We start from the raw sequence: 16,374 nt of genomic DNA on the forward strand, positions 1-16,374 counted from the left end.
TATACAAGAGAAGAAGAAATAGAAAAATGAGTTAAAAAAAAATGAAAAAAAAAGAAATAGAAAAATCTCTCGTTACAAAACTTAAATTGTCTATATTTTTTTATTGGAAATTTTGAGACTTGAAAGCTCACGACATGGCTGGTTGGTTTCTCGTATCCAACGGTATTGTGATCAGAAAGTTTAAAAACATGTCTCTCATTTTCTTAATTGACGGAGCACTCAGCAAAATATCTGCAACAACTTTGGGACTTGGAATCTTGTGCTGTGTAGTTTGGTAGTTGACTCTTGTAGCTTAATAAGAGATGGGGAGTTAGACTTGTGAATCAAGAACTTGCAAATGGTGGAGGTTGTTGCTTAGGTTTCTCTTGGAAGAACCGTTGTTCTTGTTTGGTATAGGTGACCAGATTAAGCCAGCTGAAAGACGAACTGAATCGTTTTGAGGTGCTTCTTGAAAGATGCAGATGAGAAGCATTTTTCCATTTGCAGACTGTGTAGCTTTCATATGACCTTCTTGAGAAACATCGATCAGGAAGCCTTCTTCTTTTGACTCTGAATGTCCCCTCCCAGTTAAGAGAAGAGAACATAAATCATTGACACAGAAGGTCCTGCTCACTGTCGTTCTTACTATTAGCAATGCGGTTTTGCGTCAAGAGTTTGCGTTAGAGATACATGATTAAGAACACACACACAAATGAAAGCTTTGAGGAAAATGTATCAAATGGTTACAAATTGGAGAGAAGTGGAAATGCAACAATGAAAAAGTTTCCTGCTTTGAGAAATACAACTTTGACAACAATGCTATATATTAAAGCAAAAGCTGAACATAAAACCAAAACCAAGTTTAAGAACTGAGAGGATACACTTACACACATATTATTCGGAGCCTCATTCAGCATCTTCATTATTCTTGATGGTATCTTGGAAACTCTCCGTGGCAGCTTTTGGCAGCTTTCGGCAGTATTCGACAACAATATTTTTCAGGGATGGAAGAGCAGGAGGACTTGAGCATATTCTCTTTAATTCATTCAAACCCCTTAAACGGAGGGATTCTAGCTTCGCAAAGGGAACCGTCAGATCAGGATGCACATTGCTAATACTCATTCCCTTCTCCTTATTTATTATTTCTTCTATTCTTCCTGAACTTGTCACGTGTAGATGCTTGAGATTTGGAGCAAACAATAACCAGGTCAATTCTTTTGGACCTTCCAAATCGTATATCGCAATACTGGAGAGGTGCCTGAAGTACGGAGAACTGTTGCATAGAAGATCTTCTTTCTCTTTGCTTTTCCAATCTATCTTTATCTCTGAGATTTTGGAGTACATAATATGAAGTTCCCGAAGACAACACAGAGCCACCGTGTTTAATGTTAAAACCTCTGCGGACATATCCAAAATCCAAAGGCGTTGAACACATCTCGCCAAACGCTCCATTCCTTGGATACTTTCCAGCATTAGAGCATCTTTCACGTTTACTGTTAAAATCTTCAAGTGCTCTAAAAGTTGTAGCTCTTCAATTGATCTTGCATCAATAAAAACACAAGAACAATATAGTTTCAACACCTGAAGATTTGGTAAGCTTGTTCCTATCCCATCAATGATTAGCAAGACTGGTAAACTCCAGGTCTAGGCTTAATAAGTTTCCTAAACCCCTTCAAACCAACTGGCAAGGAACTTATACCTGTGCGTGATAAATTGAGGTATTGTAAGGATATCAAGCTGTAAATTTCTTCCGGCAATTCACTAAGATACTCGTTACGCGAAAGATTCAAGACGACAAGGGACGGCATAAACTGAAAGAATTTACCCTGTATAACCTTCAAATCGTCATCCCCGAGAAACAGAGTCGAGAGGTTGGGGCATTGTGCAACACTCACTATAAGATCATCGCTAAGCTCCTTGTGCAACACTCACTATAAGATCATCGCTAAGCTCCTTACTCGAAGACTTAAGCCACTCTTACCTGTCCTTATCTCTGATACTCAATCGGCGTTTGTGTCGGGACGAGCGATCTCGGACAACGTTCTTATTACACACGAGACTTTACACTTCTTACGAACGTCCGAGGCAAAGAAGCGGTGTACAATGGCGGTGAAAACGGACATGAGCAAGGCCTATGATAGGATTGAATGGGGTTTGTCAAGGAAGTACTAAAGCTACTAGGCTTTGATCCAATCTGGATAGGGTGGATCATGACATGTATCAAATCGGTGTCCTATTCCTTCCTAATAAACGGATCACCACAGGGTCTGGTTAGGCCGTCGCGAGGTCTCCGGCAGGGAGACCCGTTATCCCCCCCACATTTTCATCTTATGTACTGAGGTATTGTCAGCTCTATGTGCAAAGGGACAAGCAGACGGCTCACTACCGGGAGTTCGGGTTTCGCACCATAGCCCACCAATAAACCATCTTTTATTTGCGGACGATACCATGTTTTTCTGCAAATCGAAACCGTCGTGTGTCTCAGCTCTCATGAAGATACTCTCGCTGTATGAATCGGTCTCGGGACAACGGATCAATCCACTGAAGTCGGCTATCACCTTCTCGGCTAAAACACCTGAAGCGGTTCGTGATCGGGTCAAGGGGACAATGGAGATTTACACGGAAGGAGGGATAGGTAAATACCTTGGTCTCCCCGAGCAGTTTGGCCGCAGGAAGCGAGACATTTTCGCATCAATCCTTGATAGGATCCGCCAAAAATCGCAAAGCTGGACGACAAAATTCCTATCTGGTGCGGGAAAGCAAGTTATGCTCAAATCAGTGCTCTCTGCCATTCCGTGCCACGCTATGTCTTGTTTCAAGTTGCCACTCTCTCTGTGCAAACAAATACAGTCAATACTCACTCGGTTTTGGTGGGATGCGAATCCGGAGAAAAAGAAAATGTGTTGGGTCGCGTGGGACACTACGGCACTGCCCAAATATGCAGGCGGACTTGGGTTCCGGGACATTGAAACATTCAACGATGCCCTTCTTGCTAAGATTGGCTGGAGGTTAATCAAAGAACCGCATTCTCTGTTAGGCCGTGTGTTATTAGGAAAATATGCATGGAACTCTTCCTTCATGGATTGTCCTGTAACAGCCTCAGCCTCTCATGGCTGGAGAAGCGTTCTAGCGGGAAGAAACATCCTGAAACAGGGCCTCAGTTGGGCTGTGGGAAACGGAGAACAGATCAGTGTTTGGAATGCACCTTGGCTCTCTTTCAAAACGCCCTGTCAGCCAATAGGTCCTCCAACGCTTGCAAATCAAGTCCTGATGGTTAGCGATTTATTATGCCCACTCAGAAACAAATGGGAGGTGGAGAAGATAAGAAGTATATTTCCTCAGTATGTGGACACTATTTTGCAGATAAAAACAAGCTCAACATCAGTCGCTGACACCTTGATATGGTTATCGGAAAAATCAGGAACGTACTCCACAAAGACAGGGTATGGCGTGGGAATGACAAGCGACAAACCTCTGACTCGTGGGAACGAACCAATTAATTGGATGTCTCATATCTGGAATGTTAAAACAGGACCAAAGCTAAAGGACTTCTTGTGGAGAGTGGTGCGAAAGGCCATCCCGGTCAGTTCCAATCTGGAGAAGAGAGGCTTCCAAAGTTTCAACTGCAAAGCGTGTGGAGCACATGAGGACGATCTTCGTGTCTTCCTTAAGTGTCCATTGGCGGAAGAAGTATGGAGCCACATCCCGATTCAGCATCGACCGACAAGTGCAATCTCCTCGGTCACTGATCTGGTTAAACAGGGCAGTTTCTTCACTCCCCTACCTCCGACTGGATTAACCTCTCCACTATGGCCATGGGTGATGTGGAACTTGTGGAAAGCTAGGAATAAGCTTGTTTTTGAGAACAAAACATTTACAGCTCAAGAGGTGATCCTCAAGAGTATCAAAGACGCAAAGGAGTGGAGCCAAGCACAAACTGTCAACAGAGCATCATCGATCCCCGGCCCTCTCTCAATCCGATCGAATCATATCTCCCCCTGCCCCCCACCGTCGTTTCAGCCTGGTGTTCTAGTCTGCAAAGTCGATGCGGCTTGGGACACTTCGTCAAGAATGAGTGGTATAGGTGGGGTTTTCAGCGGGAGTAATGTGGCGTCTATAACCAACATCTCCGAGTCTCACGGTTATGTATCATCAGCTCTAATGGCGGAAGCCATTGCTGTCCATCGAGCGGTAGCGCTTGCTGTTAATTCAAACGTCCGATCCCTGGCGGTTCTATATGATTCCTTATCCCTGATCAAGCTTTTGAAGAAGGGAGGGTACCAACCTGAACTGTTCGGTATCATGTTTGATATCTATCACTTCATGTCTTTCTTTGATGTCATTTCCTTTGATTTTATTTCTCGAAACTTTAACAGTGAGGCTGATTCAGTGGAAAAATCAGTCCTTGCTTTGGCTGTAAGAAACCCCCTTAGTGGCGGGCAGAACTCTTCTTTGAAATTAATGCAATGCATGGTTTGATCAAAAAAAAAAAAAAAAAGGAACTCCAAAGAAATCAGAAATTTTCGCTTAAAAAAGGCGAAATCATCCATATTTTTGCTAAATGCTCTATTAATACTGAAATGAAAATGGAAAGAGGAGGAGCAATGTAGCTTGGGAAGCAAGTCATGATCTCATGAGCAGAGAGGTATGTTTACATAAAAGCATAACAGGAAGAATAGATATACAAGAGAAGAAGAAATAGAAAAATGAGTTAAAAAAAAAATGAAAAAAAAAAGAAATAGAAAAATCTCTCGTTACAAAACTTAAATTGTCTATATTTTTTTATTGGAAATTTTGAGACTTGAAAGCTCACAACATGGCTGGTTGGTTTCTCGTATCCAACGGTATTGTGATCAGAAAGTTTAAAAACATGTCTCTCATTTTCTTAATTGACGGAGCACTCAGCAAAATATCTGCAACAACTTTGGGACTTGGAATCTTGTGCTGTGTAGTTTGGTAGTTGACTCTTGTAGCTTAATAAGAGATGGGGAGTTAGACTTGTGAATCAAGAACTTGCAAATGGTGGAGGTTGTTGCTTAGGTTTCTCTTGGAAGAACCGTTGTTCTTGTTTGGTATAGGTGACCAGATTAAGCCAGCTGAAAGACAAACTGAATCGTTTTGAGGTGCTTCTTGAAAGATGCAGATGAGAAGCATTTTTCCATTTGCAGACTGTGTAGCTTTCATATGACCTTCTTGAGAAACATCGATCAGGAAGCCTTCTTCTTTTGACTCTGAATGTCCCCTCCCAGTTAAGAGAAGAGAACATAAATCATTGACACAGAAGGTCCTGCTCACTGTCGTTCTTACTATTAGCAATGCGGTTTTGCGTCAAGAGTTTGCGTTAGAGATACATGATTAAGAACACACACACAAATGAAAGCTTTGAGGAAAATGTATCAAATGGTTACAAATTGGAGAGAAGTGGAAATGCAACAATGAAAAAGTTTCCTGCTTTGAGAAATACAACTTTGACAACAATGCTATATATTAAAGCAAAAGCTGAACATAAAACCAAAACCAAGTTTAAGAACTGAGAGGATACACTTACACACATATTATTCGGAGCCTCATTCAGCATCTTCATTATTCTTGATGGTATCTTGGAAACTCTCCGTGGCAGCTTTTGGCAGCTTTCGGCAGTATTCGACAACAATATTTTTCAGGGATGGAAGAGCAGGAGGACTTGAGCATATTCTCTTTAATTCATTCAAACCCCTTAAACGGAGGGATTCTAGCTTCGCAAAGGGAACCGTCAGATCAGGATGCACATTGCTAATACTCATTCCCTTCTCCTTATTTATTATTTCTTCTATTCTTCCTGAACTTGTCACGTGTAGATGCTTGAGATTTGGAGCAAACAATAACCAGGTCAATTCTTTTGGACCTTCCAAATCGTATATCGCAATACTGGAGAGGTGCCTGAAGTACGGAGAACTGTTGCATAGAAGATCTTCTTTCTCTTTGCTTTTCCAATCTATCTTTATCTCTGAGATTTTGGAGTACATAATATGAAGTTCTCGAAGACAACACAGAGCCACCATGTTTAATGTTAAAACCTCTGCGGACATATCCAAAATCCAAAGGCGTTGAACACATCTAGCCAATCGCTCCATTCCTTGGATACTTTCCAGCATTAGAGCATCTTTCACGTTTCCTGTTAAAATCTTCAAGTGCTCTAAAAGTTGTAGCTCTTCAATTGATCTTGCATCAATAAAAACACAAGAACAATATAGTTTCAACAAATGAAGATTTGGTAAGCTTGTTCCTATTCCATCAATGCTTAGCAAGACTGGTAAACTCCAGGTCTAGGCTTATAAGTTTCCTAAACCCCTTCAAACCAAATGGTAAGGAACTTATACCTGTGCGTGATAAATTGAGGTATTGTAAGGATATCAAGCTGTAAATTTCTTCCGGCAATTCACTAAGATACTCGTTACGCGAAAGATTCAAGACGACAAGGGACGGCATAAACTGAAAGAATTTACCTTCAAATCGTTATCCCCGAGAAACAGAGTCGAGAGGTTGGGGCATTTGGGACAGCAAGATATCTCTTCAATTTTATTACTCATCAACGAGATCCTTCTCAAAACTGACCAGTTGATGTCATCTGGTATACAGCTTAGCTTCCCACCGGAATTGACGCACTGTTTTTCTTCCTCTTTTCCTATCCAAAGAGCCATTTCACGTAACACATCATGCATTTTCACCGCAGGTGTGAATCCAATTTGGAAAAAGGAGGATTTAGTTTCGCACTCCATCAATAGATGCGCACGAACTAACGAACCAATTATATCATAACCTTCGTTGTTACTTCCATCTTCATCTCTCTCTCCCTTATAAATTCTTCGCTGATCCAATATTCGATCAACTCCTCCTTCTTTATTTCATAATCTTCCTGGAACAAAGAACAATACAGGAAGCATGATTTCTTCTTTTCAGTCTCTAAACGATCATAGCGGTCATGGATTTTTTGGTTTTCAATAGTGAGAGGTGGTGAATTTAAGGCACAATTGATGTCTAGGCTGAAATTACAGACTGAGCAATGATAGTATCGGTCTTTAACATGTCTCTGACAATACTTTTATTTGACATGATTTCCATCAGATATTGATATCAGACTTTTGTGAACCGGAGGATATAATATCCCAATCAACAGGTTATTAGAGCTAAGGAAAGAAGGATCTGAGGAGGTGAGGGTCAGAGAGTGGTGGAGGTGAAAAGGATGGCTTACTTTGGGAGGAAGTAAGTGACAACCTCTATGGAATTCCAAATCACAAGTAGGGCAATAGTAATAGTACTTATTTCTCTTCATATGATGGCCTTTGCAGTCAAAACAGATGGAGAGTGGTGGATCAGATCATCGGCAAAGTGTGTGATGGTTATAGCTGGATCAGACACACGACATAGGGGCTTAGAACGAGGAAAGTATTTTGTTCGATTTTCTCTTCTCTAAGGAATGAAGCAATGAATAGTAATATCTTAACTTTTGTTGACTCTCTTTATCAAAAGTCAATTACTACAACTGCAAGACAGCCACCTTGCCAAATAGTTTACACTTTGGGCAACTCTAATATCAAGAACCTTGTACTTTAGGCAACACGATTTTACTTCCACGGTATCAATGCTGATTATTAACAATAAGAGAAGACAACATAAATCATTCAAACAGAAAATATATGATCTCAAGCTCCAGATCACAGGTTATTAGCTAGTTATTACCATTCAAATGTGTCTCCTTTCTCATTATTATTTAATAGGTTACATAGCAATTTTTTTTCTATTATTATTATTGTAATTTTCGACGACCACCATGATACTCGAAGCTGACGAAGTTGAACCGCTGCAGAAACTGAAGAAGATGATTGCTCACCCACTGTCGTTTTCTTACTATTAGAGATACATGAATCGGAATACACACAAATAAAAGCTTTAAGGAAACTGTATCAAATGGTTACAAACTGGAGAGAAGTGGAAATGCAACAATGTCATTCAAGCGAAAGCAGAACATAAAAAGAAAACCAAGTTTAAGAAACTGAGAGGATACACTGACACACATATGACATACGAAACGGGGCTTCTGAGCCTCATTCTTCAATTTCAACATACCTGCTCGTGTCTTGGAAACTCTCTAGTGACAGCTTTGGGCAGTGAGTAATATCTTTCAGGGATGGAAGAGCCTGGGGACTTGAGCATATTCTCTCTAATTCAGGCAAACCCCTTAAAGTGAGGGATTCTAGCTTCGGAAAGGGAACCGTCATATCAGGAGGATGCACATTGCTAATACTCATTCCCTTCTCCTTATTTATTATTTCTTCTAGGCTTGGTGAACGTAACACCTCAAGATGCTTGAGATTTGGAGCAAACAATAACCAGGTCAATTCTTTTGGACCTTCCAAATCCTGTATAACAATACTGAAGAGGTGCTTGAAGTATGGAGAAGGAAGATCTTCTTTCCCTTTGCATTTCCAATCTATCTTTATCTCAGAGATCTTGAAATTTATAATCTCAAGTTCTCGAAGACCGCCCAGAGCTACCGTGTTTAATGTTAAATCCTTTGCGGACATATTGATAATCCGAAGGCGTTGAACACAACGCACCAATCCCTCCACTCCTTGGATACTTTCCAAAATTGAAGCATCTGTCACATTTCCTGTTAAAATCTTCAAGTGCTTTAAAAGTTGTAGCTCCTCAATTGATCTTGCATCAATATAATGACGAGAACGATATAGTTTCAACACCTGAAGATTTGGTAAGCTTGCTCCTATCCCATCAATGCTTTTAAGCTTGGTGAACTCCAGGTCCAGGCTTATTAGTTTCCTCAACCCCTTCAAACCAACTGATAACGAACTTATACGTGTGTATGATAAGTTGAGGTATTTCAAAGAAGTCAAGCTGCAAATTTCTTCCGGCAAGTCCCTAAGACTTCGGTTATGCGAAAGATCCAAGACGATAAGGGACGGCATAAACTGAAAGAATTTACCTGGTATACCCTTCAAGTCGTTATCCCTGAGAAATAGAGTCGAAAGGTTGGGGCATTTGGGAAAGCAAGATATCTTTTCAATTTGATTACTCATCAACGAGATCCTTCTCGAAACTGACCAGTTGATGTCATCTGGTATACAGCTTAGCTTCACACCGGATTTGACGCACTGTTTTTCTTCCTCTTTTCCAGACGTAGACCCTATCCAAAGAGCCATTTCACGTAACACATCATGCATTTTCACAGTAGTTTCTGATTCTGTCAATAGATGCGCACGAACTAACGAACCAATAATAACATGACCTTTGTTGTTACTTCCATCTTCATCTCTCTTTCCATTTATAAATCCTTCATTGATCCAATATTCGATCAACTCCTCCTTCTTTATTTCATAATCTTCCGGGAACAACGAACAGTATAGGAAGCATGATTTCACCTTTTCATCCTCTAAACCATCATAGCTGAACTTCAAAACTGAAAGAATATTTTCTTCCATACCTGGAAACTCGCGGCTGGAACTTTTGAGAACATCATTTGCATGACGCCATTCATGTACATCCTCTTTACATGACATGGCTTTGCCAATCACATTGAGTGCAAGTGGCAAGCCGTGACATTTTTTGGAAATCTTTTCTGCAAGTGTGAGAATTTCCGGATCCTTCTTTAATGGGGCTTCTCCAACTACATTTTGAAACAGTTCCCACGCTTCATTCGTTGACAAACAATCCATTTTCAGCTCATCGTCAGCTTCCATGTCTCTGCAAACTTTCTTTGAACGAGTGGTGAAAACTATCTTCGATCCATTTTCTTGAGTTGGACGTGGAACTCCAATCTTGTTCAAATCTACCGCGCTCCACAGATCATCTAATAGCAGTATGAATTTCTTTCTTCTTAGGATATTGTCTATGAAAGATGCTTTCTTCTCTTCTGTTTCCTTTTCCAATTCTTGGTCAGCACGTAATCTTCTTAGAATCTGATCCTGAATCACCTTGTATTGCAAATCTTTAGAGACCACAACCCATATCACAACATCAAATTCATTCACCTCTTTGTCGAATTTGTTGTTGATACGAGCTAAGAGGGTTGTTTTCCCAACTCCCCCCATGCCATAAATACCTAAAGTTCTTCCTTCAGGTTTCATGATGCTGTCCCATGCCTTTCCGACCATTGAATCCAAACCTATTGTTGTTTGGATATCTTTCTTCACCACCTTTGATGCAGGCCTTTTCTCGGCCAATTCTTCAAAAACTCCTTTAGATAGAAGCTCTTTAACTTCTTCCAACTTCTTCGATACCTTTTTACCATACTTACAGCTTGATATGCAATTTTTTGAACAATATCCAAAAAGACACAATCTCTTAGTTTCAGTTGGTTCCTCCCTAAGCAGATCACTGACCTCAGAGTCAATACTTTCTGCCCTTGACAACCATCCTTCTACTTTAGCAAGCCGCTCCAAACCTTTATCTTCTTCTAGGGAAACTCTTCTTGACAGATCAACTCGCCTTTCTCTAAGTTCTCGCGTAGCTGTATCCAGAGCCTCGAGATTAGCCTTCATCATGTGGATGTGATTTCCATCCCCAAATAAGCATCTGTGGGTTTGACTCACCACTTGATCACATGGTATATCTACTGATACACACCCTCCCATCTTTGCTCAAACTCACTGCTTTGTTGAATGGACAAGAGAAAGAGGACAACGATAATTTTGATTGACTTAGATGAGAAAATAGTAAGCCTCCAGCTAATAAGACCGATAACTATATACCAATAATTCATAAACAACTAATGATGACGACCCCACTTTTCCTATCCCTTAGGAGAGTCATATTCGTGGACTTTACGTACAAATCCAGTTTTGTCATATTCCACCTGTGGACTTTAAGATTTGGACTTCGTACGAATCCAGTTTGTCATATTCCACTTATGACACTTTAAGATTTGGACTTTACCTACGAATCCAGTTTGTAATATTTCATTTGTGGACTTTAAGATTTGGACTTTACCTACGATTAATCCAGTTTGTAATATTTTTATCTTCCTCGAAGGTTAACGGCAGGGTAAACACAGGGCCGTGCCTGATAATTACAGACCTAAAAGCCAAAATCTTTTTTGGCCCATTTATTTTTAAAAAATCGTGAAAATAAAAAAATAATGCACCACTTAAGATTCTAATCAGGGCATGAAGATGTTGCATCAGCCGCCGTCACCAGTAGAGCTATATGAAATTTCAATTATTTTGGCTCAAAAATTATATATATTGTTGCCGGCCCTAAAGTAAATGCTTTATTAGTTTCTATTCAGGTCCGACCTTAAAACAAATGCTTTATTAGCTTCTATTCAGATCCGGTCCTAGGTAAACATCATAAAACTACTAGGAAAGCATGGGAAAAGAATGACTTGTGGACAATATATATTTGGACTTTCGTACGAATCTAGTTTGTAATATTTCACTTGTGGACTTTAAGATTTGGACTTTAAGTACGAATCCAGTTTGATATATTCCACTTGTGGACTTTAAGATTTGGACTTCACGTACGAATCCAGTTTGTAATATTTTTTTTATCTTCGTCGAAGGTGTAACTGGTAAACATCGTACAAACACGAACACTAAATATACTAGGAGTGGGAAAAAAAACCGAACCAAACCAAGTCAAACCGAACCAATCGAACCAAAACCGATTCAAACTGAACCAAAATCTATTTCAAATCATTTGGTTGATGATTTTCCCAACCCGAATGGTTCGGTTCGGTTCGGTTAGACCGAACCAAAAACTGATGTATTTTTGTAATTATTTAAATTAAAAATATTAGTAATACCAATATACTAAAATTTTAATACCAAACCAATTTTTTTTCATTTTTATTCATTAACTTATATTATTCTAACCTAATATGTAATCATCAAAATGTTTTTATTTAAAATATTTATTTATTGCAGGTTTTTTAATTTAGTGATATAAGAAACATTACTAATGATGTTGGTTTTTCTTACTTTAGTTAATTTTCATTTGTTTTAATTTTTATATACCTTTTGTGATTTTTTAAAGATTTTTGTTTCAGTTTTATATTGAATTTAGTTCACATAGTTTAGGTTTACATAATTTATGTTTTAAAACATAATTTTTCTTCGAAAAATCAAACTAAAAATAATCTATTTAAACCGATCCAAAAAACAAACCAAACAGAATACAAACCGAACCGAATACAAACCGAACCGAATATAAACTGAACCGAACACAAACCAAACCAAACTAACTTCCTGGAAGTCGTCTGAGTAGTCTTCTCACTTCATGGAAGCCGTCTGCAAGTCTTCTATAGCATTTAGCATAGTGCGCAACCTATGTGTTTGAGATGGTTGTTTGTGATTATTTGCAGGCCTTAAAATAGATTTACCAGAACTCCCGCCGAGGATGTTTACATTAGGAGAAGAGCCCGATGCAATCAGGAGCATTTCGTATCATTCTGATGACACGAAGTTGTTTAAAGCTCTATGTGATTGTCTCACAGCTGACGAATATGAGGATCTGAAGGCGTCGAAGTTAGGAGTGTTCATCAAATTCAAGGAGCTTGACTTTGGTTGGACTTCAAGGCTGGTACATTTTTTGCTCTGTTTCCAGCTGGACATCAAGAAGAAGTTTGAGCTCTGGAGTCTTGTCGTTTCACAACCTGTGAGGTTTTCACTGATAGAGTTTGAACACCTCACTGGGCTGAACTGCGATTACATCAAGGACCTGGAAAATCCAAGGTGTGAGGTTACGTCGGAGATGGCTGCTTTCTGGGAGAAGATGCGTGTTGATATCGATACTGGGCCAAGTATTGAACAGATAACAGAAGCATTTTACAACTGCGACGAGTGGTCTCTGGATGATCGCATGCGGCTGGGATACCTTGCCATCTACGCAGGATACATCGAAGGGAAAAAGTTCTCATCCGCTACTTCAGCTAGTCTTGCAAGGCTAGTGATGGATTTAGAAAAATTTGAGAATTATCCATGGGGGAGATTGGCGTTTAAGGTGCTGATGGATTCTCTGAAGGCAAAAGACTTGACGCAAACTGGTTACACTGTTGATGGGTTCATACAAGTGCTCCAAGTGTGGGCGTACTATGATATGCCAGAATTGGGTGCTAATTATGGGTCTCCCATACCAAACAGACCGTCTCCACTGTTGCTGGCTTACAGGGGTGGCAAAAGACAACGCAAATGTTTTAAGGCTGCTATCAATAAACAGGTACTTAACTTCACTCCTAAGACTTCTCAGACGACTTAAAGTTAAGTCGTGTGGATCGTCTTCCAACAAAAGACCACTCAGACGACTTACTTTTAAGTCGTCTGAGTGGTCTTTTGTTGGAAGACTTCCAGACGACTTAACTTTAAGTCGTCTGAGAACAAAATATTTCTCAGACGACTTAACTTTAAGTAGTCTGAGAACAAAATTCTTCTCAGACGACTTAACTAAGTTTATATCTTTTATTTATTTCAGACTATCGTGAAGAACTTCGTTCAGAAGGATTTTGATGAAATGTTTCCAAAATGGGACGGAGACGTAGATGACCCTGCCGCGGATAACATAATTAAAGTCATGTTTAATGATCCTGGATGGGAGTGGACCATGGAATGCTGGCCAGTCACCGGTACTCGCAAGATTGTGAAGATGGAAGTGAGTCCAGTGAATAATGAAGTGAGTCTCGTGAAGTCAGAGAGTGTTGTGAAGGAAGAAAGTAGCAGACCTCGGAAGAAAGCTCGTAAAGGGTCTTCTGTTTCTGCTGAGACACCTGCGGCGGGTAGTGAAGGGATGACGCATCAGCAGATTGAAAAGTCCTTGAAGGACATATCTGATGCCATTAATCTTGGCTTTGGGACGTGCCTTAAGGAGCTCAAGTTACTGGCGGATAGGATGGCAGCTGTGGAGAAGAAGGTGGGAATCACCAACAGAGGGGGTTCATATGATGATCGTCAACTTACAACCACTTCAAATCCACCAAAACCTGCTGACGAACCCGGGGTTAGTACCAAAACCTCTCCCAAAATTGCAGAGAAGAGAGTCACTAGGCAAAGTGTTAGGAAGAGTCAGGACTGATGTGCTTTGTTTTCTTGTCTGCTTGGATGAACATGTGTGCTTTGTTTCTAGTGTGCTTTGATGAACCACTGTATGCCTTGATTCTGAACATGTGTGCTTTGTTTCTAGTGTGAATTTGATCTTTGCTGTAAGGGCTTCTGTTAATAGTTTTTAAACACTGTGAACTCGAAATTGCAGAGTGAAAGTGTGAATGGGGCGAAAGCAGGACGGAAGGAAGCCAAAGAACCGAGTCTTACTACAGAACCGAGTTCCTCGAGAGAGCTCTGTCTTGTGAGTACTGCAGCCGACTTACCGAGTGATGATCCTAGCCTTCTTATATTGGACAAACAAGTTCCCACCGCTTCAGATTTACTCGTTGAAGAAGCTAGAAGGCAGACAAAGAAGGAGACTGCTTTGGTGAATCTCCGTAAAAAAAGTGTGCGAGAAAGGAAGCTTGCTCCCACACAGCAAACTCCTTTTAAGGGAAACAGCACTGCCAAACAGATCATTCCAAACAAACAGGTTGGCGGAGGCTATGATCCTTTTGCACCCTATGACAAGATGAAGTCGAAGGAGCTCACTGCATGGGTGCAAAAAGATCCATAAGTTGCTGTTAAAAATATGCTTATTTATATTTGATTAAGAAAGCTTCCATTTGATTATTTACATTTTGTGTTTGCAGTTCTTATAAACTGCCTCTGAAAAAAAAACCACGTAGATGTCCAAGTCATTTTATCAGGTCCTCCGAACCCCCTTAGAATGGCTGACCGACCATGTAAGTCTTCTGCTATTTTCTTACTCTTATATAAGTCGTCTGGTAGTTATCTGGTACTTTTCTGATTTGTATAAGTCGTCTGTGAGTCGTCTATAAGTCGTCTGGTAGTTATCTTACGTAAGTTGTCTATAAGTTGTCTGTGAGTCGTCTGTAAGTTGTCTATAAGTCGTCTGGTAGTTATCTTACGTAAGTCGTCTGTAAGTTGTCTCTAAGTCGTCTCTAAGTCGTCTGTAAGTCGTCTGGTAGTTATCTTACGTAAGTCATCTGTACGTCGTCTCTAAGTCTTCTCTAAGTCGTCTCTAATTCTTCTCTAAGTCTTCTGTTAGTCGTCTCTAAGTCGTCTGTAAGTTTTTTTGACTTGTATTGTTTTATATGCAGCAAATGGATGCTTTTATTAATTTACTGAGGCAACGGTACCAAAACCATCCAGAACATTTCAGGAGCGACAAAATGTGCTTTCTTGATCATATATTTTCTCGACAGTGGAGGGCCTCCACCCTGATTTTAAGAGCGACACTCCTGATGCCAACGGTTTAGGAAGAAGACTCCCTAGAGGGGCGTGGAATTATCATGCAGGCGTGATACCTTCTTTTTGCCAATCTAAGAAGGTTTGGGGGGTGGATGTGGATGATATCTATGCACCTGTGAACTTCAAGAACCAGCATTGGATTGCTATATGGATATCGATCCCTACGAGGCACATCGTCGTCTGGGACAACATTGTCTCTCATATTAGCCCTGAAGAACTCGATGAGGTAATGGAGCCTTTTGTCACAATGGTCCCTTATCTGCTTGTTGAGTGCGCGCTCTCTGACGAACAAAAGGTTCAATACACATTGGAGCCATACACACATGCGAGACAAACCGTTGGAGTACCTCAGTGCCGAGCTGGTGATTGTGGCCCCTTCACTCTGAAGTACATCGAATGTCATGCTCTTGGGATAGAATTTCCCAGCGCGTTTGACAAAAAACACGGGAAGACCATCAGGGAGAAGATGGCGCTGGATATATTTCGAGAGCTTCCTATGTGCCATGAATGGGAAAACGAAGACAATGATGAGAACCTGGCAACGTATGATTAGATATTGGATGTGTTATTGTGTGATGTTGCGATTGTATTTGAACTTGATGCTTTTGTGTACTGTTGTTTGGTAGATTAGGGGATGTTAACAGGGTCAGGATAGGATGATGTTTTTTGTAACCTATCCTCATACCAAACTAGAATTCCGTTGGAAATTAGTTTGGTAGTGCAGTAACCTTTCGGAATATGTAATGTATAACTTGTCTTTTTTAAATTGCACTGTTGGAATTAGTTTGGACGATTTAACCTAGAAGGTCTACAAAGAAAAGTTCATAAAACATATAAATTCATAACATAGAGTCTACAGAGAAGTTCATAAAACATAGAAAATCATTGTGGATGATTACAGAGAAGTTCATAAAACATAGAAAATCATTGTGGACGACTTACTTAATGGTCTTCTGGACGACTAACCAGAAGAAAATTCTAGTTAAGACGTTGGACGACTAACCAGAAGGTCTAGAAGGTCTACTGGACGACTTACTTAAAGGTCTTCTGGACA

The 16,374-nt window shown here is 40.2% G+C and overlaps 2 protein-coding genes across 2 annotated transcripts; one reads left to right on the plus strand and one right to left on the minus strand.

The window, feature by feature from the left end:
- Positions 1 to 7,890: 7,890 nt before the first annotated feature.
- Positions 7,891 to 10,956, minus strand: LOC125589219 (probable disease resistance protein At1g15890). Its single transcript, XM_048761695.1, has one exon. The coding sequence runs from the start codon at positions 10,605 to 10,607 to the stop codon at positions 8,064 to 8,066; it is 2,544 nt and encodes an 847-aa protein (XP_048617652.1). The 5' UTR covers positions 10,608 to 10,956; the 3' UTR covers positions 7,891 to 8,063.
- A 1,413-nt stretch (positions 10,957 to 12,369) lies between these two features.
- On the plus strand, positions 12,370 to 14,622 carry LOC106416993. Its single transcript, XM_048759585.1, has 4 exons — positions 12,370 to 12,918; positions 12,973 to 13,188; positions 13,441 to 13,962; positions 14,215 to 14,622. Exons 1-4 carry the CDS (start codon positions 12,370 to 12,372, stop codon positions 14,620 to 14,622), a joined length of 1,695 nt encoding a protein of 564 aa, XP_048615542.1.
- Positions 14,623 to 16,374: the final 1,752 nt, after the last annotated feature.

This window comes from Brassica napus, chromosome C6 (assembly GCF_020379485.1).
Source record: "Brassica napus cultivar Da-Ae chromosome C6, Da-Ae, whole genome shotgun sequence".
Lineage (NCBI taxonomy): Eukaryota > Viridiplantae > Streptophyta > Magnoliopsida > Brassicales > Brassicaceae > Brassica > Brassica napus.

What these genes read in the sequence shown, in the direction of transcription:
- LOC106416993 (XM_048759585.1), top strand. Translation starts at nt 12,370, where the DNA reads ATGTTTACATTAGGAGAAGAGCCCGATGCAATCAGGAGCATTTCGTAT. An exon ending in CAGCTAGTCTTGCAAGGCTA is followed by an intron (nt 12,919 to 12,972) that starts GTGATGGATTTA and finishes TTGGCGTTTAAG; the next exon opens with GTGCTGATGGATTCTCTGAA. An exon ending in AGGCTGCTATCAATAAACAG is followed by an intron (nt 13,189 to 13,440) that starts GTACTTAACTTC and finishes TATTTATTTCAG; the next exon opens with ACTATCGTGAAGAACTTCGT.
- LOC125589219 (XM_048761695.1), bottom strand. Translation starts at nt 10,607, where the DNA reads ATGGGAGGGTGTGTATCAGTAGATATACCATGTGATCAAGTGGTGAGT.